This window comes from Parasteatoda tepidariorum, chromosome 9 (genome assembly GCF_982258835.1).
Source record: "Parasteatoda tepidariorum strain Cologne lab strain chromosome 9, Ptep-v5.0, whole genome shotgun sequence".
Lineage (NCBI taxonomy): Eukaryota > Metazoa > Arthropoda > Arachnida > Araneae > Theridiidae > Parasteatoda > Parasteatoda tepidariorum.
This window is the reverse complement of record NC_141763.1, coordinates 38,856,465-38,881,001: the sequence shown is the minus strand read 5'-3', so window position 1 is coordinate 38,881,001 and position 24,537 is coordinate 38,856,465. Positions and strand designations below refer to the sequence as shown.

Genomic DNA, 24,537 nt, shown 5'->3' with positions numbered 1-24,537 from the left:
GACAACTTTATGTTTTATAGTTCAAATCATTTTTGTTCCTTCTCTTTCACGTCTGCCAAGTCTTGAAAAGGGGAGACTGTTTCTGAGTACTTGAAACATATCGACTGTTATTTCCTATTTATATATTTTTGAAGAGAATGAAGTTTTTAATCTGGTTACATCTTAAAACTTCAGTTTCTTGGGATTATTTACTTAACGTGAAGTGTTTAGTTTTATTACAAAAAAAGGACAATTATTAAATAGACAAGCAATATTATGTAATAAATATATTATCAGAAATAAATAACAATTAACAAACATGAATTACGATGAAGCTAAATTAAGAATTGAATGGAGGAAAAGATAACGAAGAAAATAACGGGCAATCTTCGAAAATATGATTTAAAAAAAGTCAAACTCCATTTCGCTGATTTTTCCAATTGAAGGGAACAATATTTCCAGTTCGTGCTGCTTCTTCGCATGCTGAGGCTATTTTACTATTAGCAATTATTGAATCCAGCTCAATTTCACAAGGTTCAGTACCTAAAAAAAATTAAGTAATTAATTTCTTGAGAAGCTTATTTATTATAAGTAAAATAATAATCACCTTTAGTTTTAAATAAAAGTTATAAGAAAAGTAAAATATTTTGGTCAGTCACGTAACATTCCGCTTGTGTACGTTTTGCGCAAGCGCTGTTGAGGACTCAACTTTTTCTGTGGTAACTGCGCTGCGCAGAACTATGCTACGTTAAAGTTCTTTGCAATCTATTTTTCTACAATGATTCTAATAGAGCCGCGATGGCTCGGGGGATAGAGCGTTCGCTTTCCAATGCGGTGAACCGGGATCGAATCCCAGTCGATACGAATTCCGCATCCGGCTTGCACCGACCACAGTGCCGACGTGAAATATTCTCAGTGGTAGACGGATCATGGGTTAAAGTCCCCTTGTCGTCAAGCTAACCGTGGGAAGTTCTCGTGGTCTTCTTCTCCATGTCCGCTCCATCAAAAAATCCTCCACGAAGACAAATTTCTCCCAGTACTCGATCCAGGAGTTCCCTTGTCTTCTGGATTGGGTTCAAAATTATAAGGCTACGGAGTTGAACATTAGTAGTCGTAAACACGTAAAATTGGGTCGGCTGTTCAACGACGGTTATAAAATAAAATAAAATGATTCTAATAATACTTAAAGTAAAAAATAGAAAAATAAGCAAAATAGCTGCGCCTCTTTAGTCAACTTTTCCATCATAGAATGCAATCAAAATAATTTGTAAAGATTACTTTTCTAGAGTAGGAAGTATAAATTAAGATATGGAAATTTTTATAATTAAAAACAATTTTTTCTAAAAAATCTTAAAAATATGTGTAATTCTACAAGACATATTGCAAAGCTAATAGTAAGTTTCATACAAGTATACATTTTATACATTTTAACCAACTTTACTTCTTTGAATTTACCATTCATTATACTAAGAAAAAAAGTAATAACTTTGATAAAACATTAATTGCTTTTATAAAAAAAATTTTAAAGCATCAAAAATGTTACTTGTTTTTTTTTTGTTTTCTTTGATTTATTATCTATCTCAACACCTTTTAACACTTTTTTTTTTCTTCTCATTTTTAAAATCATCTTTTATACTTAGTTGCCTTATACTGGTGTGTTATCCCCTTGCATGATCTTATTTTTCTATGGTTTATTTACTATGGATTTAATTTTGTAGTTGCCGCCAACCCACTTATAGTGGTGAGTTATTGTGTAACTTATTTGCTTGTATCATTGCCTATTTGTTGTAGTTTGCTTGTATCATAGCCTATTATGTTGTGAAAGTTGATCTTTCTTAAATTGTGAATTTAAAAATTACGCCGTATGCCCTATTAAGGGCAGGTCGGTTATTTTATTTTTATTTTAAAGCATTAAAAAGTAAAGAAAAATCTGTTCGTATCATTGTTGCAAAGATTTTAAAAAAAATTATTATATAATATCATATAGATTTTATTGTGTAATGTAATTTTCAATTCAAAACAATACTGAGCTCAATATCATACAAGGTCCATTATTACCTTATGTTGAGAAAATGTATGAAATTGTATTTTTTAATTTTTATTTATCAAGAACTATTCGATGGATTTTTTTTTTTTTTTTTTTGATTTTTTTTTCATTCTTAACTATGTAAATCTCAATTATCTATTCCTTCTCAATTAGATAGCTTGGCAATCTGCGAACAAAATCACGCACTTTACAGTAGAACAGTTTGCAAAGTGCCGACACCGCGCACTACCGGTCCCTTTTCGGAAAGGGATCAGAATTTTTATTACTTTGTTCCTTTTAGCGAAAATATCACGATAAATTCTGCCGACGGAAAAGAGTTAAAACTTATTTTGTCATTCATCACTGAGATCCATTTAAAATTTTAATACTCTTATTTTATGTGATGAAGTTCCGAATTCTGATTGACGATAAATTCCCTTTGGCGACAAGTTTTGCTTGCCGCAATCTCGAAACAATTAAAACTTGAATTTTCATGAGTCACAGAATTCCTTTAGAGATTTAAGTTGAAAAATTGCTTGAATTTTGATTGCAAGATTCCGTTGTCACAAACACGACAGGGAGTTAGTTAAAACTTAGTAAAACGATGCTGAACAGGAAATGCACTCTTCTTTAACTACATTTTTTTTTTTTAAATCATAGGGTTTGACAAGATAAGATTTGATCTTAATAATTAAATAAGAATCAGTATCAACGTTAGACTTCTTTACCTTGTGCAACATTTAGAAAGTGTTCCATTTCTTGCGCATATGCTTCTTGATAACGTGATGCAAATGAAAAGAAAATAGGTACTGCAGTTGTACCTTTTCCTGTATGACTCCTAACACCAGTAGGTCTTTGTTCTCCGTTACACAACATACCATTTGAACCAAACACCTAAAATTAAACGAATTTATTCATCAGTATAAATATTTTAAACCTTTGCTTACGGTATACCATGTTGTACCATCACATGTGGTCCACATGTTGTACCATCATATGTGGTCCTCATGCTGTACCAGTCGTAAGCAAAAGTTTAACACGCACTCTGAAAACTTGAAATATCCAAAGTAATAAAAAAATAATAATAAATAGTGAAAACACTTAGAATTATATTTTGATCAGACTTTTTGTTAAATTGAAATCTTCTTATCCAATGTGCTCATCTAATAAGATGAAATGGAGGCATTCCGTTTTAAAACCAACCAGGTTTTGTTTGTTTTTTATTGAATTGTACTTTTTCTTCAAATTACATACCATATAATATTAAACTTTTAAGTAGATTTTGAAAAAGTAAACTGCTCCTTTTCCATCTGGATTTGAGATATACATTTATAATTTCTAGAATAAGAAAATATTTTTTTTTTACCTCTCCTATAAAATTTCTAACTTAGTTACAACTTTGGGTTAAGTATAAGACTGTAGTTTGAGTATTAATATATTTATAACATAATTAATAATCAATACATTTATACCAAAATTTAAATATAGCATCCTCAAAAATAGGGAAACAGACTGAATTTAGTAAACATTATACTCAATTTGGCTAACATAAAATCTTAGAGCTATGAGTTTTTTAAGTATGGAGCACTGTAGTTCGAAAACTTTCTTTTTTAGTTTTCAAGAATTGATTAAGATATAAAATTTCGTATTCTCAAAATTGCGGGTACATTTCTGGATTTATTTGAAAATGCATTCTATTTTATTTAAACAAAATTTGAAGCTATATCTCTTATGTTTAGTATAGTTATTTGGTTGCTTTATTTATATTTGAAATATATCTCGGATTAATTCTATTTCGATTAAATTATTCATTTTAAAATTAATGTACAATCACACAAATCAGTTCTTCAGAATCAGTTAAACATCATTTCATATTTAAATATTAAATAATTCGATATTGAATTCAAATATGAAATCAAATTTTGTTTAAAAAACCAAGTGGATTCCCGTAGTCTCTATTAAAATATGGCATTTATTACTGCAGTCAGTTCATCGAACTTCGCATTGTTATTTTCTAAAAGAATAAACTAAGCAGATTTAGAGGAAGAAAACAATGACATTTGAAGTAAAATGAGAAAAAAATTAGAAGGAAAACTAGGACCGATGTTTTTGAGATCCATTTTTTTTTAAATATATCCAGATAGGTTTGCCTTTGAAGCATTTAAAAAAATTAAGTAGTGTCAATTAGTATTACGATTACTTTATCTCAAAATTCGTGCTCGGTTCAATGCATGATTATAATATGAATATAAATAAAAAGTAAAGCAGCAACCACACGTCAGGAAAGGGTCATGAAGGTTAAGGTTTCACACAATTTCGAGACCAACGGCAAGCGATAATTTAGTTATGTATTAGGGATATCTATGGTTTTACAAAAATTGTCATTAATTATTTTGTTTCCCAAAATCACCTTATATCACTTTCAAAAGAATAATTTAAATAATCGTTTGATACCGGGGAAAGAAAGAAAGAAAACAAAATGAAATGTCTGAAGATTTTATTTACCTCTACTCTTTGATCATAACCGTAGACAGCACATCTACTAAGATCTATGTTGGCAAGAGCTCCACTGGGAAATTTCATCGTAATTACTACGGTATCGTGGTCATCTATTCCTTTTATATCTTCGTAATTGGCGTGGGCGTAAGCTGAAACACTCTCAGGATACTCTCCCAAAATCCAGCAGATTAAATCGATATCGTGTACAGCACAGTCATGGAATATACCTCCTGTAAGAAATACGTTCACGATATTAAACATGTTTCTGCAATTTCGTCAGTTTTCTATTTCATTAATGGAGTCGTTTAAATCCAACACACTTAAAAGCGAGAGACACGAAGAAGGCGAATTTCCATGTAAGAAGGCAAATTACCATATAGGAAGGCGAATTACCATATAGGAAGGCAAATTTCCATAGAGGAAGGCGAATTACCATATAGGAAGGCAAATTTCCATAGAGGAAGGCAAATTACCATATAGGAAGGCAAATTACCATATATGAAGGCAAATTACCATATGGGAAGGCAAATTACCATATAGGAAGGCAAATTACCATATAGGAAGGCGAATTACCATATAGGAAGGCAAATTTTCATAGAGGAAAGCAAATTACCATATAGGAAGGCGAATTTCCATATAGGAAGGCGAATTTCCATATAGGAAGGCGAATTTCCATATAGGAAGGCAAATTATCATGTATGAAGGCGAATTACCATGTAGGAAGGCAAATTACCATATAGGAAGGCAAATTACCATATAGGAAGGCGAATTACCATATAGGAAGGAAAATTTCCCTCAATCGTTTGCCGACTTGCGCCAATTCTTTCTTTGATTAAAAAAAATTATGAAAACAAAATTCTTATTTTTATTTATTTATTCATAATTAGGTTTCCTTGTAGAAATTATAACGAAACGAATGCCGTGGCTACTCAGTGTTAGATAATCGGATTCCAGTCCGGAGGGGCTGGCGTTTGATCCTCGACTTCACCAAGACTTACCAAGTACATGAGATAAACATGCTAGTAAAAATCTATAGTATCGAAAGTCCTGTGGTCAGTCGGTAAGCAAAACCATAGATCTGGAGTATATTTCCTACCCCTTCAAATCCGTGTCTAAATTGAGGAAGTGGCCACATGAATGAATGGTGCTGTCAGCTATCCTCGGAGCTCTTAGCTAAAACGTACTTTCACCTTTTCGGTGCTATCTTGTCAAACGGAAGGCGCGCCTTCCTGTTTTAATTCGCACAAGGCGAATAGCTGACGATCTTGATTTGTCCAAGTGGCGTTAGAAACAACAACGTAACGAATAGAAGGAAAATTACTAATTTTACAGCTCTTGCTGTTAAATTTCCTTACACTATACACACGTTTTATACAATGCTAACTATTTATCATTACTTTAATTTATAAATCATATTTTGAGCATAAAAATCTAATTTCGTCTGGTTTAAACTGACATTAATTTTTTTACTCAGCCTTACTCATCAATGAATAAAGGTAATTAAATTCGATAACTAAGGCTTTAAATTCCAATTTCGCATCATATAAATTTTAATAGCTAAAATTGGCCATCATGTATAGAAATCAATAATATAAGTAATTAAACTAATTTACAAATCGCAAACTAATTGACCAAACAATTAATAACAATAACAATTTTTTTTAATTGTATTTGATTTTAATTTATGCAATATTTACGATAAATGGCAAAACTATATAAAAATAGACTAGTTGACAAACTGGTTTACCTGATATTTTTAAATATTCTAAGGGAGGTTTAGGTGAGTCCCTGCTGCAAGTTTTAACGATGTGTATTTTTCCGATCTCACCTGCATCAACTCTAGTTTTCAGATTCCTTACACCAGGGTCAAAGCGTCTAGAAAAAAAGAATAAATATTGTACAGTGCGTCAAAAAAAAAAAAAAAAAAAAAAAGGACTACCCTGAATAACTTTTTATCTAATGATCGGATCTTCACGTTCCAGGATTTAATCTTAATGGTCCGAGGGGGTGACCTCAAATATGGTAATTAATAAGTGCAAACCATATTGTAAGTTGCAAAATCAGATACAAAAACGTAATTTCTCTGAATAAACATACCTTCTTTTTTCGACGGATTCAGATTTCTAACCCCCAATATATAGGGGGTAGCTGTAATCTGGGAAATATAGTCCCAATAGTTTGGTCAGGAAAGCCTTCCAAAGTTTGGATCCCTTAATTTTACTTTTTGCGTATTAAGCTATATCTCGAGAACTTTTTAAACAAATTGAAGAACTTTTGCATATAGTTATAAAATATCAAGTATAATTCCATACAAAAAAAAAATAATTTTTAGTAAATCTGTATTATTTTTATTATTTTACTTATTAACAGTCAGTTAACATTAAGGGGTCCAAACTTAGGACCACTCTTTTGACCAAGCTATGCGAACCCCATTTCCCGGATTGCGGTTACCCCTTACATTTCGGGGATCAGAAATCCGATTCCGTCTAAAAAAAGTTATGTTTATTCAGAGAAAGTATGTTTTTGTGCCTGATTTCGTAATTTAAAATATCTATTTTTCGTTACTAATACCTTTGAAGCTTTAAGGTTGAGTCATTTAGAACGTGCAGATCCAAAGATTCGATCCAAAGTTATTTCGGGTGTTCCGTTTATATTCTTATGCATTATGCATCAAACGCATACCCAGCATAAAAAAAATAAACAACAAAGTAAAGAAGAAGAAAAAAACGAATGTAAGAAGCTAATAAAATGTGGAAAAATGGAAGCGAAAATCAAAAAATAATTTTTAACGGAAACGTTTATGAATTACATTCATCTTACACTTAATGGTGAATTATGAGGCATCCAGAACCACAACTAAATCATCTGCCAACGCGTTTATAACATGTGAATTTATTTTTTACATGATTGATTCAACAAAAAAGGTACCATAAGCACGTGGCAAAAGTTTACTAACTTAAGAATGTTTTTTTCTTCTTTTTTTTTAAAAAAGTAACAACTAGTTATAAAAAAGACAAGTTCCTATTTAATTTATTATTTAGTTTTATATTTGAATATTGAGCTTTAAATATCAGTTGGCCAACACAGTCAGCTATAAAAATAAAAATTATAATTTTTGATCTAAACGCTGAATTTTCATACACTCGGTGCCGTGCAAAAATATACGACTGCCAAATTCTTTGTGATCTTAAAAATTATTATCGATCGAAGTAAGCAACCAGATAGTAAAAATCATCGAATCTAACCGAATAAATAATTAGATCAGATTATTACTATCCTCAGATTATTTTTATTTAGATCAGATTATTACTATCCGCACGAGACTGTTAACCTTCAACAAGCCAGGTGGCAAAAAACGGGAAAGACTTAGATTCAAATGGTTTGATGACGTTGAGAAAGATTTGATAATATTAAAAGTGACCAATCGGGAACAACATGTATCTGATAGACCCGGTAGAATAAACTCGTTGCGTTGGACCTGCTGCGGACTGTAGTGCCAAGAAGAAGAAGATATGTAATAATTATTATTTTGAGAAGCACATAAAAATATGCTAATTATTTCATACTCGGCGTTCCCGAGCCACCGGGAACACCGACTTCTAAGCCACCGGTGGCTTAGGAGATAGAGCGTTAGCCTTTTAATGAGGTGTCTCACGCTCGAATCCCAGTGGTGACTGGTTGATACGAATTCTGTTTCCGGCACGCACCGACCACAATGCTGACATAAAATATTTTCAGTGGTAGACAGATTTTGGATTAGAATCTCCTTGCCGTTGTACTACCCGATGGAGGCTTTTGTGGTTTTCCTCTCCATGTAACAAAAATGCGGGTTAGTTTCTTTAAAACGTCTCCCACAAAAGCTAGTTTTACCCAATGCTTGATCCAGGAGTTATCTTGTTCATTACAAGGCTACGTAGTTGAACATTAATTGCCATAAATTTTGAATTGTGTCAGCCATTCAACGCTGCTTATGTAAAAAAAAAAAAATATATGTATTATTATTTGATATGATGTAAAAATTTACACATTTTAAGAGTCAAAAAACGTCTACCCTCTAATTAAATTAAATAAGTATAAATAATCAATAATTATTTAAAATTTTGTCTGAAACTGTCTTTTGGATAACTCTTTTTTTTAAGAAAAAAAAAGTTCTAGTGTTTTTTTTTTTCTTAATAAAAAGAATACAGATTTTCCGGGGGTAAATATTATAGTATACAAAATGGATTTATTTTGTTATTTTGTTAAATTCTGGAGACACCAGTGGTGGAAGATACTTAGTCTTTAAGGGTTTTTAGAATGGAAGACAGTTCCAAGACGATTTGTTAATAAGTAGTCTGAAATACTGTAGAAATGTAAGATACTACAAAAAAATAAAAACCCTGCCTTTTGGTAGAAAATTAAAACGTTAAGAATGTGAACAATATGTAGTAGTACTTTATTTACGTCACTCTATAACTGCGCAGGGTAGGCTATATTTGAGGGTGCCCCTTGATTCTCGCCACGCTGTGATCGCGGTTGATGGCCAAGCTGGGATATGTTGAAACCCAATCGTGATTCTGATTGGTTCAGATTTTAGCGTTATGTTTAAATGTTCAACGGATGTAATTTCAGCGGTCCATTAGTTCTACGTTGGATTACGGCTGGTAACGTTACTTTTGAATCTAGTCATTAAGATCGAAGGTATGTGAGCAGTCATAAAAAGGGATTTAAGAAAATATCACCGCTAGTCCGGTATTACAGGCGCCATTTTCGATCCGTATTTCGTCGAATTTATGTGGCGATGGAGGTACACAGATTCTATTTTAATTATAAATTTAGACAGTATCTAACTGTTATTAGATAATTCTGTACACCTAAATCTCAGAATATTCAAGCTTAATAAAGAAGTGAGTTTTTTTTTCCTTTTCTTTCTGCGCCTACTCCATTAATTTTTGCTTCGATTCAAAATCCTTTTTATTGGATTTGTTAATTTTGCTTTTATTGGGTTCATTGCAAGCTTTATCCGATGTCTTGTTGAAATTTTTAAATCTTTTATTGAAATATCATTATGTTTTGGCCGCCATTCCTGTTACCACGGTGTTCCGCGGGAACAGGAATAGCGCCAAACATAAGTCGCCAATTTCGCCAAGGGGCACCCTCAAGTATATTTTTCCCACTGCGTAATAAGCTTATGAAATACCGTGAAACGTGAACACTATGATAAGTAGAGATTTAGAGATTTCAAATTGTGTATAGAATTTTTCCATTTGTGCAACTAGATAAGAGATATGACAACAAAAAAAAGCGAAATGTAAAAAAAAAACTTTTTAAATACATGAATCGAGATATTTTAAAATATAACTAATAATGATGCATGTACTGAGCCGTACCTGTTAAATGCACATAGTAGTGGTACATTCTGTTTCTTTGCCGTTTCTAAACATCTTTGAATGCCTTCTTCGTTTACAGAAAGAGGCTTTTCGCAAAAGACGACTTTTCCTAAAAGAGAAAGAAATCAGGAAGGCAGGTTAGAATGCTAAATTGCATGAAATGATACATTAATTGAATATACTATAATGAAAGGGCAACACGCCCTACAAGAGATAATGCCTTCGTATGAATCACTGCGTACGTCCACAGTAATGAAGGTAAACTACGCAGTGGGGAAATATTAAAAAAGGTATCACACCGTTCGGACTATTAAAGATTGGATTTCTCGCTTATGGACTACTAAAATGATCCGAGCAAACTCTCATCTAGGTCAACTCCTCAGATTTTTTATCTTCAGATAAATATGGGTATCACGATTCCTGGGTGCCCTAGTGATGGTGCCCTCCTGGGTATCATCACTAGGGCACCCAGTAACTCTTAGTTGTTTGAAAAAAATCCAATTTCTCATCATTTTTGAGTAAGATATAAATTTTTAACTTATTGGCACATAAAACCATAAAAAAAAATTTATTGGAGTTTCGCACAATATAGCTGCATCCAACTCTTATGCTTAAAAAATAATAATAATTGTCGACTGTAACTGCTGTACCATTAAATAAAATATTAAACTTTCTTTAAGTACGCGTAAACATTTATGAAGATTTAGTATTAGCTCATACTTCAATTTGATTTTTTTTTCCTTCTCCCGTTTCATTCATCTATTCACTCATTTTTTTACTGTATCGGAAATCATAGTAGGATTACATTTATTAAATTAAATAAAATCCAATCATTATAATTATAGAAATTAAAGTTTTAGGATATAAATACGCATGAGTACCAATAACTACAGTAACAATTAAGTTTTATTATAAACAGCTTATGTTGTATAATTAACAGCAACAATGCTTCCTGTTTTTTTTTATGGTTGTAAAAAATGTACAACTACAAAAATGGTTGTACAACCATAAAAAAAATTTTTTTTTCTTTTTTTTTGGGGGGGGGTGTAAAAAGTACGCTTCAAAATAAATCCCTCGATGAATTGTATTCTTCTTCTTCTTCAGCTCGACAGCCCCTTACAGGCCTTGGCTGGCTCAACCACGCTTAGCCTCCAGTGCCTCCTATCAATGGCGACTTTTCTCCAGTTGTTTATCTTTATGACTTTGAGATCTTTAGTAGTGTCATCCAGCCATCTAGTTGGAGGTCTTCCTCTGGCCCGAGATCCAGAAGGATTTTTAAAGGTGGCGATTCGTACTGCATTGTTTTCTGGACCTCTCCAGATATGGCCAAGCCATCTTAATCTATTGCTTCGGACGACCTGCACTATCTGTGGCTGTCCGAAGAGTCTATATAATTCAAAGCTGTATCTGATTCGCCAACAGCCTTTTTCCTGTACTGGGCCAAATGAATTGTATTCAAATGAGATTATATTTCCGCTAGTGAAAATTATACTTACGAAATAATCTTACGCAAGATATTCCTGTGAAAGTGATATAAGTTATGAGCCTGTATCGAAAATGAAATAATCACATGTAAAGTAAACTATTTAAAAAAAAAAACACGTGAAACCAATCTGAAATACATTATCAAAGAAAAAAACGGTCAACATAGTTACAGAAAATGTTAAATAACTCGTATTATTATAAGGCTAGCAGAAATAAAGATCCTGTCTTCCCAGGCTAACGTACATTAAATGAAGTTTTGTATTGCTTTGTAAAACTGTTAAATATGATTATTAAATATGATTCACTTTCTAGCATCGGTATAAATTTATAGAGGTACATTTATTAACTTATTTTTATTTATTTATTATTATTATTATTATTTTGAAAAATAATAGCAAACCTTGACTATGGCGCAAGAAGATCTTTTTTTAACTAGCATACATGTTTAACTATGCGCTGTTTTTTTTTAATTACAATGGTTACAATGGCTTGTTAGACTCATATAAACTAATATAAGGTACTTACCTGCAGTAAGTGATTTCATTACTAAGTCTTCATGTGTGAAAGTTGGCGTGCAAATCAAAACAGCAGTAATGCTGTAAAAATTAAAAATTCAATGTCAACTTCATACAATAAAGATGACCAAGGTTCAAAGATTTTTATTGAAATTCTACTACTTTAACTGAATTTTACAACTATGGAAAATCTTAAACTAATGTATCTTTTCAGCTCTAAATCACCACAAAATGTAAAGTTCCAGTACATTAGCTGACGAAATATTGTTTAATTTGATAATTTTAAAAAAAAAAATCACTAATAAGGCAGCTTACGTGATTTATGTTTATATATGAATATTTTAGCAATTTATAATTTTCAATTACAGATGAAGTTAACATTTATATTTCACTGGCATAATTCTGATTTGGCTTCTTGGCATATAAGCATTATCCCTTATTACTTCGTAATTTTGAAATCTAACTTCGAAGATCATAAACTGTTTGTTCACCTTAAGAATAAGTTTGACCATTGGAGAGTTTGCGATGCGCGGATAGCGATTCATTGTGCTGAAGAATCGTTACCACACAATTTCTTTAATCGTTATTTAGTTCAATTTATACGTAATCTTTATTTTAATTAGTTTATTTGTACTATGGTTTGGTCTTTAATCGTCTTCTTATGGTGGATGATCTGAAATAAGTATCCAGAAGATCCAGACAATCGGCAATCTTACTTTCACTTAGAAAATATTTTAAGTGCAAATTAGTTAGCGATGAAAATCGTGAATATATTCTCGGTTAGTAGTAGCCCAGATGTAAAAAACAGTGATATTCTTATTGAATTTCCAAAATTAAATGACTGGCAGTTCATTAGGATTTAAAATTTCTGTGTCCTTATTGAATCTGATAATTCATTCGAACTCAAAATTCACATATCTTTCTTATTGATTTCGCAAAAATATTATTTGAATTTGACTATTTGAACTTAAAATGACCTTGTCCTGTGTTGATACAAACCTTCTGTTTTCTGAGTTGTACAGAAATGGAAATTTTTATACGATATTATAGTAGTTAATTTCAGATTTTGTCTGATAATGTGTTGCTATTGTAATCGGTAATTAATAATGATTATTATCGGTAACTGCCTAATTTTATCATTACCTAACTAACTTCACTGACTAACTAAGTTTCTGAAAGTTAAAGGACATTGCTCAGTGGAAACTAAGTGCTTATAATAAGTGCTACCTAATAACCATCTTTAAACAACGCTGTTGTAGCTCATTTACGTCGCACTAGAATTGCACAATTGGCTATTGGCGACGGTCGGGAAACATCCCTGAGGATGATCCGAAGACATGGCATCACAATTTTGATCCACTGCAGAGAGGATGGCACCCCCACTTCGGTAGCCCGACGACCTGCACGCGAAGTCGAGCACTTTACGGTAAAACAGTTTAACGAGGACCAATACCGGACACCCTCGGTCCTCACGCAGACTGATCCAAGTGGTTACCCACCCGCACACTGACCACAGCCAGTGATGCTTGACTTCGGTGATCTGCTGGGAACCGTGTCTTAACGATCAGTCCACTGCGGAACCTTTAAACTGCGCATACGTCTGAATACGGTAAATTTCGTAACTAGGCTTCAAGCAAAGTCCTACCTTGCAATCTTTGTGCCAAATTCGGGTACCTTTATTTATTTATATTGCCAACTAGCTTAGATCTGAATAAACAATTAAAGATTATATAAAAGCCGTAATGAAGTCATGAACGGGAAAAGAGCGGGTTGCACAGTTAATAACGGGGTGGGGGATGCTTCCCTCGGAAGACGGGTTATACGAATTTTGCTACTTCTACGTTGCTTGTGGAAACACAGATAACACAGCGAAGATACACAGCGAACGTGAGACAACGCAGCAAAGAGGTTAAATAGTTTATTTTCGTTTTTTTCCCGCTTCAGATTTTTGTTGTTAAGGCTAGGCAAAACTATTAGCAGTAAAATTATAATTTTTTTGCTACTACGCTACTCATCCCTGGAGCTACAGAAAAAAAAACAACCTTGAACTTAGTTTTTTTTAAATGTAATAGGATTGGCAAATATTGCGAGCGGGTACTGATGAAAGAAAGGAAATCTCTCATCTTTGAACTCTTACCTTTTATCTTTGAATATAACATCTTGTTCAGAAGGAGTTAAAAATGTAGTCTCCGTCAATTTCCACTTGTTTCGAATAAAATTTATTCTTTCTTTAGAGTCATCAACGCAATAAACAACCTCAGCTCGATGATTCCTCCTCAAATTATCTAAATGAATTGTTCCAATGCGACCAAGTCCAAAAATGGCGACACGTACATTTGGTAATGTTTCAGAAACGCTGGCGCCATTCTGTATTCCTTCCATATCCTTTTTATAACTAGAGGGAAAAAACATTTTTGTCGTAATATTGTAAACAAATCGTCTATTAAATTAAGAATAAAACTAGAGCGAATGTACTAAACAAGGCGTACTACTATTTGAGTATCTCAAATAGTAGTACGCCATGGGTACTAGAATAGAACTTTCTATTAACCATTTGATGCAAATAGGACAACCGGCGTCCCTTATATGTATTTTTTTCTGACGCTCTAATTACAAGCAAAAATATATTTTGATATTTTTTAATTAAAACAAAATATGTTAGATTATCAGAATTATATTTGTACTGAAATATAAAATTCAAAAACAAGTAGTTCGAATTTTTTTTCTTCCATTCAACACCATCATCAACAATTGATTTTGAAAATTTAAATGATAAATAATTGTTTCTCTTAAATCTGAATAAGTGAAAATTTGAAAAATTATTGTTTAGAAGAGAGCCGTGTTTGGAGAACCGTGATGCTTCATGTTATATTTCATAAACATATGTATATCATTAAAATGCTAAATATAATATTTTCTACTTATTTTGACGTAAATTATTACAAAATAATGAAAAAAGTAGGAATGCTTTATAAAAATTCTGCGTTAAGGGGTTAACTGGATTACAGCAATTTAAAAGTTAGGTTAGAATGAATAGCTTGCTATTATTTTACATTGGTTACGCATTTTTATACAACTATTTTTAGAATTTTAACCCAAACGAACTAATAAAATAATAACATAAGCATAAACTTACCAAAACTGTAAACTAAAAAGAAATTAAATCAATTTATAGTCTAACAGTTGTCAATGCTTTTAAACTATTTGAAGACAAAAAATTATTAAAAAAAAAACTTTTAGGTGATGTTTAAGATCTGATAAATAATCACCACTTAAAAGAATGTTTTATTGATTATCAGATCGTCGTCTTAGTAATTATCTATAACAATTGAATAATGTATTTTCAATACGAAATAAAAGTTATGTAAAACTAGAATACACTTGTTTAAAATGTCTAGTAGTAAAAAGCAGCTGATTTGTTATCTTTTTGTAATTTTTTTAACAAAAGTTCATTCATTTTTTAAGCGTTAAGTAATGAGATAGTAATGAGTTGAAAGTCGTAGTGCATAAATACAATTTAAACTACGTGTTTATTACTTTGCGATTTCTACCCCCCCCCCCCCAAAAAAAAAAACTTCATTATAAAGAACATACTGTGGCCACCTTCTCACCAGATGGCGATGAACTCCTGCTCGCCAGGTGGCAGTGCAAAACATTTCCCTCAACCTTTTTAAAAGATGGCAACATCTCCAGAATCTGGCAACAGCTCAAGATAAACATTCATTCGGGCTTGCTGACCGGTGAACATTCACCTCTTTTAAAAATGCAGCTGTCGTCAATCCTGTCTGCCTTTTACATTGTAACTTAATATGATTTCTTCTTTTTTTAATTATTATCAAACTGTTGTGATTATTAATTTTATTGAATCAATTTATTTAATATTATTTAATCTAATCACCACAATACGATACTAGTTGCAAGACTTAATGTCTTTAACTTTAGCCCATTAGCTATACTTAAAATTACGCGATTAATAACTAATTTTATGTCAAAGCTTTCCTAGCTGGGGATTGCGATGCAGAATGGGATCGTGTTACATTTATTGAATGTTATAAAATACGAAAGCTGGCTGCGGCTATGCTGTGCTTAACTCAAGGTAATAATAAAATTAGTAAAACATATACAATATTAAGGTAACTATGATTCAAAAATTAACAGACATGAAAATTATTGGGAGGAGTTCTCTAGCTAGGGAAACGTTGTTATGGTGTTAAATTTAAATATTGCATGAAGCCAGTTTCATATCTTATTTCCTAATATCTCAATTTCTAACATGTAACACATACATATAGATTTTTTGTTAATATGTTTTATAAGAGACTATTTTATTTAATTTTTTCCCGCCATTCGTTTAAATAGTTTATTATACAAATTTTTAATTAATACTTACTATTTAAATTAATTTTAATACGTTTTCAATAATAAAAGGATGTTTGAAGCAATTTCCGGGGTTAATCCTTTGGATTAATCCCTTGGATTAATCCCTTGGATTAACACACATATCAACTACTCTGTAAAGATTCGAATTTATTACCGAAGACATACTTGCGAGTAGTATCCCGAAACTCACCTACGATTTTAAAAATCAAACAAAGAAAAATTGTAGGAGACAGAAATACATAATTTGCTGTGTTCTACCTTGGAAACTAAACCATTTATTCTTAGTAAGTTTCAAAATTAGTTACAAAGTTTGTCAATAGATGACACAGTTGGCAGAAAACTTTTGAAAACATTTTCTGCTGAATGTCAGACTATTCTAATTAAAATTGATTTTATTATCATATTTTATTTACGCAGGAGTGTATTTATATTAAAATATAACCGGCGTCAAACAGTCAGCTCATTTGTGGATAGACAACTATCAATGTTAAACACCGTAATCTTTCAAATTCTAATCCAACTCCGAAGAAAAGGGAACTCTTGGATGAAGCTTTGGGACCAACTGGCCACCGTCGAATATTTTTTTATGGAAATAACCCACGGTACAAGGAGTGGAAAACCACGAAAATATCCCATGGTTTCCGTCTACCACTATGGATATTTTACAACAGCACTGTGGTCAGTGTGGGCCGGGAGCAGAATTTGTATCTATACATGTGTTTTAATTGTTTTACTCTTCGTTTTTCATGAAAATATTTGTTAATTTGAAAACATTTTCTTTTCTTTTTTGTCTATTTAAAAAAATTACACACAACTTTGTAACTATTGCTTGGAACTTGGTGAAAAAAACCATAATTTCCTAAGTAATACGCTGCAACATTTTTATCTCCTTCCGTTTTTCTTTCATTGGTTTTTAAAATCTCTTGACATTTTGGAACACTCTTATTTATCACACATAGCTTCATTTTTCTCGCGGTCAACTTTTTTTCCAGTGGCCTAACATCGGGTTAAACGATGTGTTAAATCATCCTCACAAAAATTATGCTTCTAAAACAATTTGAATAAAATAATTTAACTGTGTCTGTAGCATAATTAAAAATTCGTTAAATCGATTAAGAGTGGCAAACATTTTCGAAAAATAAATAAATAAAATTATTGCATTTTTTTATGGTTTTCCTTTTAATATTATTATACCAAAATATTGGATTGATTTTTGTAAAAAATGTAGAAGTTACATCATAATATGTTCGGCTGCGCGAAGCAGAATGCGCTGTGTGCGATATGTATGAACGTGTGAACTTGTGCGCACAATTGATTAATGGAATTGCTTACTCCTGTCTGAACATTTTAGTAAAATACGTGGAGCATCGTTTATACGACGATCACTTATACGACGTTTACATTTATACGACGTTTTAGTGTGGTCCCAAATCATTCCTATTCATTTTAATGTAAAAATATATCGTTTATACGACGCGTAGAATCGGTTATACGTCGGTTTTTAGATTTTGTTCACGTTTATTTAATTTTTTCTTGTGTATTTTAAAAAAGGGCGGAATTTGCCAACATGAATGATACAGAAAAGGGTGTCAACAAGAATGCTTGGATGACGACCGTAATTTTTACTAGATGACTGAAAAAACTAGACAATGTTATGAAGAAGCAAAAACGAAAAATTTTGCTATTCATCTACCAATGTCCAACGCACCCATCGATACTACTTATTTTGGATAATGTAAAAGCTCTCTTTTTTCCTGCAAATTGTACAAGTGCTCTTCAGTCATTAGATTTGGCCGTGATTAGAAATTTAAAATTGCATCATAGAAAGCAGTAAGTTCAACTCGCTATTTAAAGCATTGTGGAGACTAATAGCAAGAAAATATAATTAAAGGTAACATACATTCAAATTGCTCACTGCAATTTTTCTTCCTTGGTCATTTGTTTGTTTTGTTTTGTCTAATTTAGAAATTTATGTAAATCAACACGTTAAACATTAAAATTAACTGAAAACAGAGTTAGTTTCAGTTTTAGAAGTAAAAATCGATTATACGACGTTATCGTTTATACGACGTTTTTCGGTGGTCCCTTCGGCGTCGTATAAACGATGCTCCACGCTCCACTTACTATTATTTTGTTGAAATTATGTAAGTAAAAGAATTAATGATACTTTCAATGGAAATAGTTTCAATTTTTACCGATTTAGCTGTAATAATTTTTAATGAAGGTTACAAAGGATTATCGACAGTTTTAGAACAATTATAAGTAAATGGCTTATTCTCTAAAAACATGCGAGGCGTCACGTTAGGGTAGATCGCCAAGAAAAAGATCTAGACTAACACTGAGACTGTTTAAAATGATGGAGAAGAAAAATCTTATGGATCTAATATTGATGCGTTGTAGTTAGTTGAGAAATTTGATATATTTATATGGATTATTGATCACAACATTTTTAACGCAAATTTGACCGAAACTCATTTCTCTTATAAGGTGTAACAAACCGCTTTACTTTTTGACGCAATGTTTACAATAAGTATAGTTTTCAATGTACATAGGGATTTTCGATGCACATAGGAATTTTGTTTTCTGGTTTTGAGTGAACCACAAAAAAGTAACTTTTTCGTGTCCTTTCTTTTTTTTTTTTTTTAATACACCGCCTTTTTTGTGAAAAAAAAATTTCACTTTTTAAAAAAAAATTCTACGTGTAACGAAAATTACATTCTTGTAGCTCAAAAAAAAAAAAAATCAAGACGGAATAAAATTTCAATAATTTTTTTTTTTAATTTTTACGTGCAGCAAGTCACGGATAATTAAAAAAAGATCAGTTATAAACATTGCATTTTATAAGCGCTAATTTTTTTTAAAATTTTTGTATTTGTAACATAATAAAATGGAGATTAAAATATGCACAATAAGATAAAAAAAAAATAGTAAGCTCATCAAAATCGTTGCAAAATTCCTTAAATAAATCTTTCATTTTAAACAGGCTTCTACTGTGTTGTTCCTCCTTAAGATAGTCAACCCAGTGATATTTGAATGTTACTTTTTTTTTGATAAATTATTGATAATTATAGACTTTAAGCCTGGGAAACATTTTCGCAAGTTCAATATTCGTTTAAAGAATAGTGAACAGTGCGCTGCAGAGAAATTTAACTTCAAATTTGCTAAAAATTTGTTTATCAGAAATAAATATTTCGATAAATCTCTGCATCGTTGTTTTCAGTCAACACTAACTTGAAACGTCATAGCCAAGGTTGAGTTATGTCACTGCTAACACATTAAAACGATTAAGAAATTAAGTCGATTTTATAGATTAGACACTTCGTTATAACCCTGAAACCATCTCGAGTTTAGCACGCGAGTTGATAGACGCACCTCACGTTTTATTGATCATTTTTTATTTATTTAATTTCTTAGGTCATATTGCTTGAGTAATCTTTTCGTTTTTTATTTTCTTCCAACTTGGCATCTTGTTTCTTACAAATTTCGTAATAAATTACGCAATTCATATTTTGTTATAAATTCGAAATTACGTAATGGAATACTATCATGCGCATACAATGTCTAAATAAACTGACAAACAGTCCTTCAAACAGTTCTGAATTGAAACGTTATTTATTTACATTATTTTCTTACTTATTATCTTTCTTATCTACTCGTTATTTAATGTAATTGAGTTTCTTCTTCATTTAAAACCTTCTTATTATTTTATCGCATTACTTCTGGCTTTTTTAAAACCAACGTTAAACCAGGATTTATATATAGTTTTACAAATTGCACACTTTACTGAATATTCACATCAATTTAACTACACAATCCACAACGACAACTGAAGATTTAAAATGTAAAAAAGGTGGCAGGCGGATACAAAGATTTAGAGAATCTAATTTATATTTCTGGAAATAGCAGATTTTTGCACATAAAAATGACTTTTTTAATATGAAATTTTTAAACCACAGGGACAAAATGTTTCGAACATATTTGATAGAAATATGTCATATACACGTTAATGCACTTGTGCCATTTACAAAGCTCTTGCATCTGCATGTCATTTGCAACGGACAGTTTTGATTTAAAGTAAATAAATTCAAGAAAAGATATATTCCCTAGCAACAATTTTACCTTGGCCCCAGTTGGGTTCAAAATTGACTCAATAGGCGTCCTATATGGACATGCACCAAGGAACCAATATAGGGATATCTAGATTTTTTAATATTGGTCTTATATAGGGGCAATCTCGGCCTTTATGGGGCCAATATAGGGCCTATATTGGCTGATTAATGAATATAAATATCGGGTGAATCTGATAATTCTATACAGGGCCGATATTGTTCGTAAAGTGGCGGTAAAATATCGGCTGAATCTGATAATTCTATACAGGGCCGATATTGGTCGCAAAGAGGCGGTAAAATATCGGGTGAATCTGATAATTCTATATAGAGCCGATATTGGTCGTAAAGAGGCGGTAAAATATCGGGTGAGTCTGATAATTCTATATAGAGCCGATATTGGTCGTAAAGAGGCGGTAAAATATCGGGTGAGTCTGATAATTCTATATAGAGCCGATATTGGTCGTAAAGAGGCGGTAAAATATCGGGTGAGTCTGATAATTCTATATAGAGCCGATATTGGTCGTAAAGAGGCGGTAAAATATCGGGTGAGTCTGATAATTCTATATAGAGCCGATATTGGTCGTAAAGAGGCGGTAAAATATCGGGTGAGTCTGATAATTCTATATAGAGCCGATATTGGTCGTAAAGAGGCGGTAAAATATCGGGTGAATCTGATAATTCTATATAGAGCCGATATTGGTCGTAAAGAGGCGGTAAAATATCGGGTGAGTCTGATAATTCTATATAGAGCAGATATTGGTCGTAAAGAGGCGGTAAAATATCGGGTGAATCTGATAATTCTATATAGGGCCGACATTGGTCATAAAGAGGCGGTAAAATATCGGGTAAATCGGACAATTCTATCTTGGGCTAATATTGGGAAAATAACGACTCTTTGAACGCTTGTTGAGCCAAAATTCGTAAAAATTGGTTCAATCAGAGCCCAAGTTATTTTGCTGCTAGGACTCATAAGTGAAGACATACTAGTTAGTGTTGTTTATTCAACAACAAAAAAGTGTAAACATTAAGAGAATTTTTGGTTACGAAAAAAAAAAGGCCTAAAGACATAGGTGAGGCAAAACCTTAAATTTTAATTAACTCAATTTATTTTTGTAACTTCATCATTCAACAAAATTTTTAGATTTATCCAGTTTTAAACATACGATTTTCAATGTATTTATTGCTATGAACTATTTGACGTATTTCTAGGTCAACTATGATTTAACAAAAACTGAATGCATTATACTAGTAATAATCACTTACTAAATTACAGTTTATTTAGTTACATATAGCCATTTAAAAAAATATTGCATACGAACATAATGTATGCACGAAATAAAAAACGAAACTCCATAATAATAATTTAAGTATCGGCTTTTCACGAACTTCGAGACAATTATAATCGTTCGAAAGTTCAAATTTAAATATGTTAATTAAAACAGGAGGTTTTAAAGTTTCGAAATCTGACACATAAACGAAATAACGCAGAATAAACATACCCTCGACAGGTTCGAATTTTGGCCCTTAAATATGGAGGTGGGGGGTGCGAATGTCCGCTATATGGCTTAGCAATAACTTAGAAGTACATTTTAAAGTTCAACTCGTTAATTTTAATTTCACTATTTACATATTTCTCTTTATTTCTGAAATTATTGAAGAAAATAAAAGTTTGTGCAGAATTATAAAACTCATTTAATCTTAAATAGTTTTGGGCATAAAATAATTATTCATAATTTTTCAGTAATTAAATTTAATAAGGTTCGAAAGCATTTTGACGGACAAAACTTATAAATTAGTTCACAATTTTTAACAGCTTATTTTTACAGGAGAAAATTTAACTTTCAAACATACTTCTAAGTTATGCTTAACAATAACTTAGAAGTACGTTTGAAAGTTGAGCTCCTTAATTTTAATTTCACTATTTACATACTTCTCTTTATTTCCGAAATTAGTGAAGAGAATGAAAAAAAAAGTCTGCACAGAATTATAAAACTCATTTTTCTTTAAAAAGTTTTGGGCATAAAATAATTATCCATAATTTTTTATTAATTTAATTTACTAAGGTTCGAAAGAATTTTGACGGTAAAAACTTATAAATTAGTTCATAATTTTAAACAACGCAATTTTAAATGAGAAAATTCACAATTTGAACTCTAAATTAGTAAAACAGTTCTAGACGATTGGAAATTTAAAAATGCGAATTTTTTGGAAATATTATCACCCAGAAATTATACAACCGATTCTTTGTATTAAAATTGAACAATTTAAAAGGACTTAAAAGCTTGTGCATTTTTTTGAACAATGTTAAATTGACTTACGATAAGGAGTAAATAATTGTAATACACTTAAAACAACGTCTGCACAAATTAAATAATTTATTTTAAATCAGTCCCTTGCTCTTTATAGCACTACGAAATCCGAGCAGTTATATTTTTAAATTTATGTACATTGTGTATTTATATTTACTGCACATTTGGCTTAAGATTACAATCATTAGACCCTGCGACAGCTTCTAAATTTCTAACAAATAGAACCTGTCCGAGTCACACAGATTTAGCCCGTGGGCTTCGTCTTTCATATGCCTCTATGCCTGGTCTACTGATTAAAAACGAACTGAAAAAAGAATAACGCTTATTTACAATATTAAAATAACCAAACATAACTTTTTCACGACGCTGTAATGTGAGACTTGAATGTGTGCATTAATCATTTATCGCTTGCTCATAAATAAAATAAAATAAATAAAAACTTTTAGAGTTCCACGATGTCAGATTTTTATCGCTACCAAGATTATGAGCCTGGATTTTAAATAGATTAATAATTATTCCGTGTACAATGAATAAGCGATAAGCTGATAAAAAAAATGAAGAGATTAATTCTCTGGTTTAATCTATAAACTATGTAATATATGAATGTTTTTAAAAAGTGTCCGAATCTTGTTACAATTAAGATTTTTGTTTCCATTTCTCAATTTTTGAAATAATTCCCTCTTCTTACTTAAAAAAATAAATAGATAGATAGATAAAATAAAACAAGAGATGAATTTACGAAATGAATATACCGAGATAAGTTCTAATTGTTGACCTTTTCTCTTAGTTAAAAAAATTTTCTTAGCTTTCTGTTAGAGTCATAGGAGAACGGTTTTATTCTTCGAGTTTTAGTATTTTAATTTATAATTGAAATTCGAATACGTTCATAAAACTTACTTGAGATATAGTTGATCTCCATAGGACGCTTCGACGTTTGAAACCATCGTGAGTAAAAAAAAGAACTTTTCAATTTAGTTTAAAAAAAAAAAATCGAAGTTTTTTTTAAAGCAGAATTTTCTTCTCTGGGGAAGCGTCTTGCTGTGTGTGGAATTAATTTCGAATGACCCAGTGGGCAAGGATTTATTCAAGTATACTCGCTATGTTTTCAGGTTTGGTGGGCAAAGGGTCACGTGAGTGCCAGTGTGACGTTTCGCCAAGCGAAAATGAGATAAAATATTTCTCTGAAGAGAAATATTATTAACGTTGTCAATAAATCTCTTAAACTTGACAAGCTGACGTAGCAAAAAAACCGAATAGAAGCAGATAGAAAGTTTTCTTCCATGGGAATACGGGAAACAGATTATTCTAATCCATTTAATAATCGTTAAAAAAAGAAGAAGAAAAGAATTACATGCTAACAAGGATACTACTATTTGTAAATAACGATGTTGTTAAAAACGATGAAAATTCTATTAAATTGTCAAATCATTAATTATTCTTATAATTAAGTGATAGTATCTTTAAACTTGATGTCTACTTTTAATGCAAGTACACAAATGATATTTAAATAAGCACATTAGAAGATAAAAAAATAACCCAATTTAAATTCTAGAATGCCCAGTTTATTTCCGGGTTCGTTTACGGTAGATGAAAATTATACATGCTAAAAAATGTAAAAATGTTGTTCAACACTTAAAATTTTTTTAGAATGGCATATTTATGGCTACTTAAAATAAAAGTTTTTCAAGTTACGGAAACTTAATCATGACAAATATTCCATATGAAGCTGTGGTGGCTCAGGGGATAGAGCATTCACCTTTCAATGAGGTAAACAGGGTTCGAATCCCAGCGATGGCTGGTAGATGCGAATTCTGCACCCGGTTCGCACCAACCGCAGTGCGGACGCAAAAAAATATCTTCAGTAGA

The 24,537-nt window shown here is 31.5% G+C and overlaps 1 protein-coding gene across 2 annotated transcripts; it reads right to left on the bottom strand.

Moving 5' to 3' along the window:
• Positions 1-251: 251 nt before the first annotated feature.
• Positions 252-23,837, bottom strand: LOC107443100 (uncharacterized). 2 transcript variants are annotated; one of them, XM_016056858.4, is made up of 8 exons: positions 23,569-23,837; positions 14,011-14,268; positions 11,884-11,954; positions 9,874-9,982; positions 6,252-6,379; positions 4,511-4,734; positions 2,734-2,899; positions 252-522 (listed from the first exon to the last, which is right to left on the bottom strand). In XM_016056858.4, exons 1-8 carry the CDS (start codon positions 23,613-23,615, stop codon positions 392-394), a joined length of 1,134 nt encoding a protein of 377 aa, XP_015912344.1. In that variant the 5' UTR covers positions 23,616-23,837; the 3' UTR covers positions 252-391. The 2 variants fall into 2 exon arrangements, with proteins under 2 accessions (XP_015912344.1, XP_042902325.1); XM_043046391.3 differs by lacking the exon at positions 23,569-23,837 and adding an exon at positions 15,010-15,141.
• Between the last annotated feature and the right edge of the window lie 700 nt (positions 23,838-24,537).

Excerpts from the sequence above, each read along its gene's own strand:
- LOC107443100 (XM_016056858.4), bottom strand. The coding sequence starts at position 23,615 with ATGGTTTCAAACGTCGAAGCGTCCTATGGAGATCAACTATATCTCAA. Across the intron at positions 14,269-23,568 it reads GGAGATCAACTATATCTCAA|TTATAAAAAGGATATGGAAG; the intron begins GTAAGTTTTATG and ends TTTTCCCTCTAG. Across the intron at positions 4,735-6,251 it reads AGAATATTTAAAAATATCAG|GAGGTATATTCCATGACTGT; the intron begins GTAAACCAGTTT and ends TATTTCTTACAG.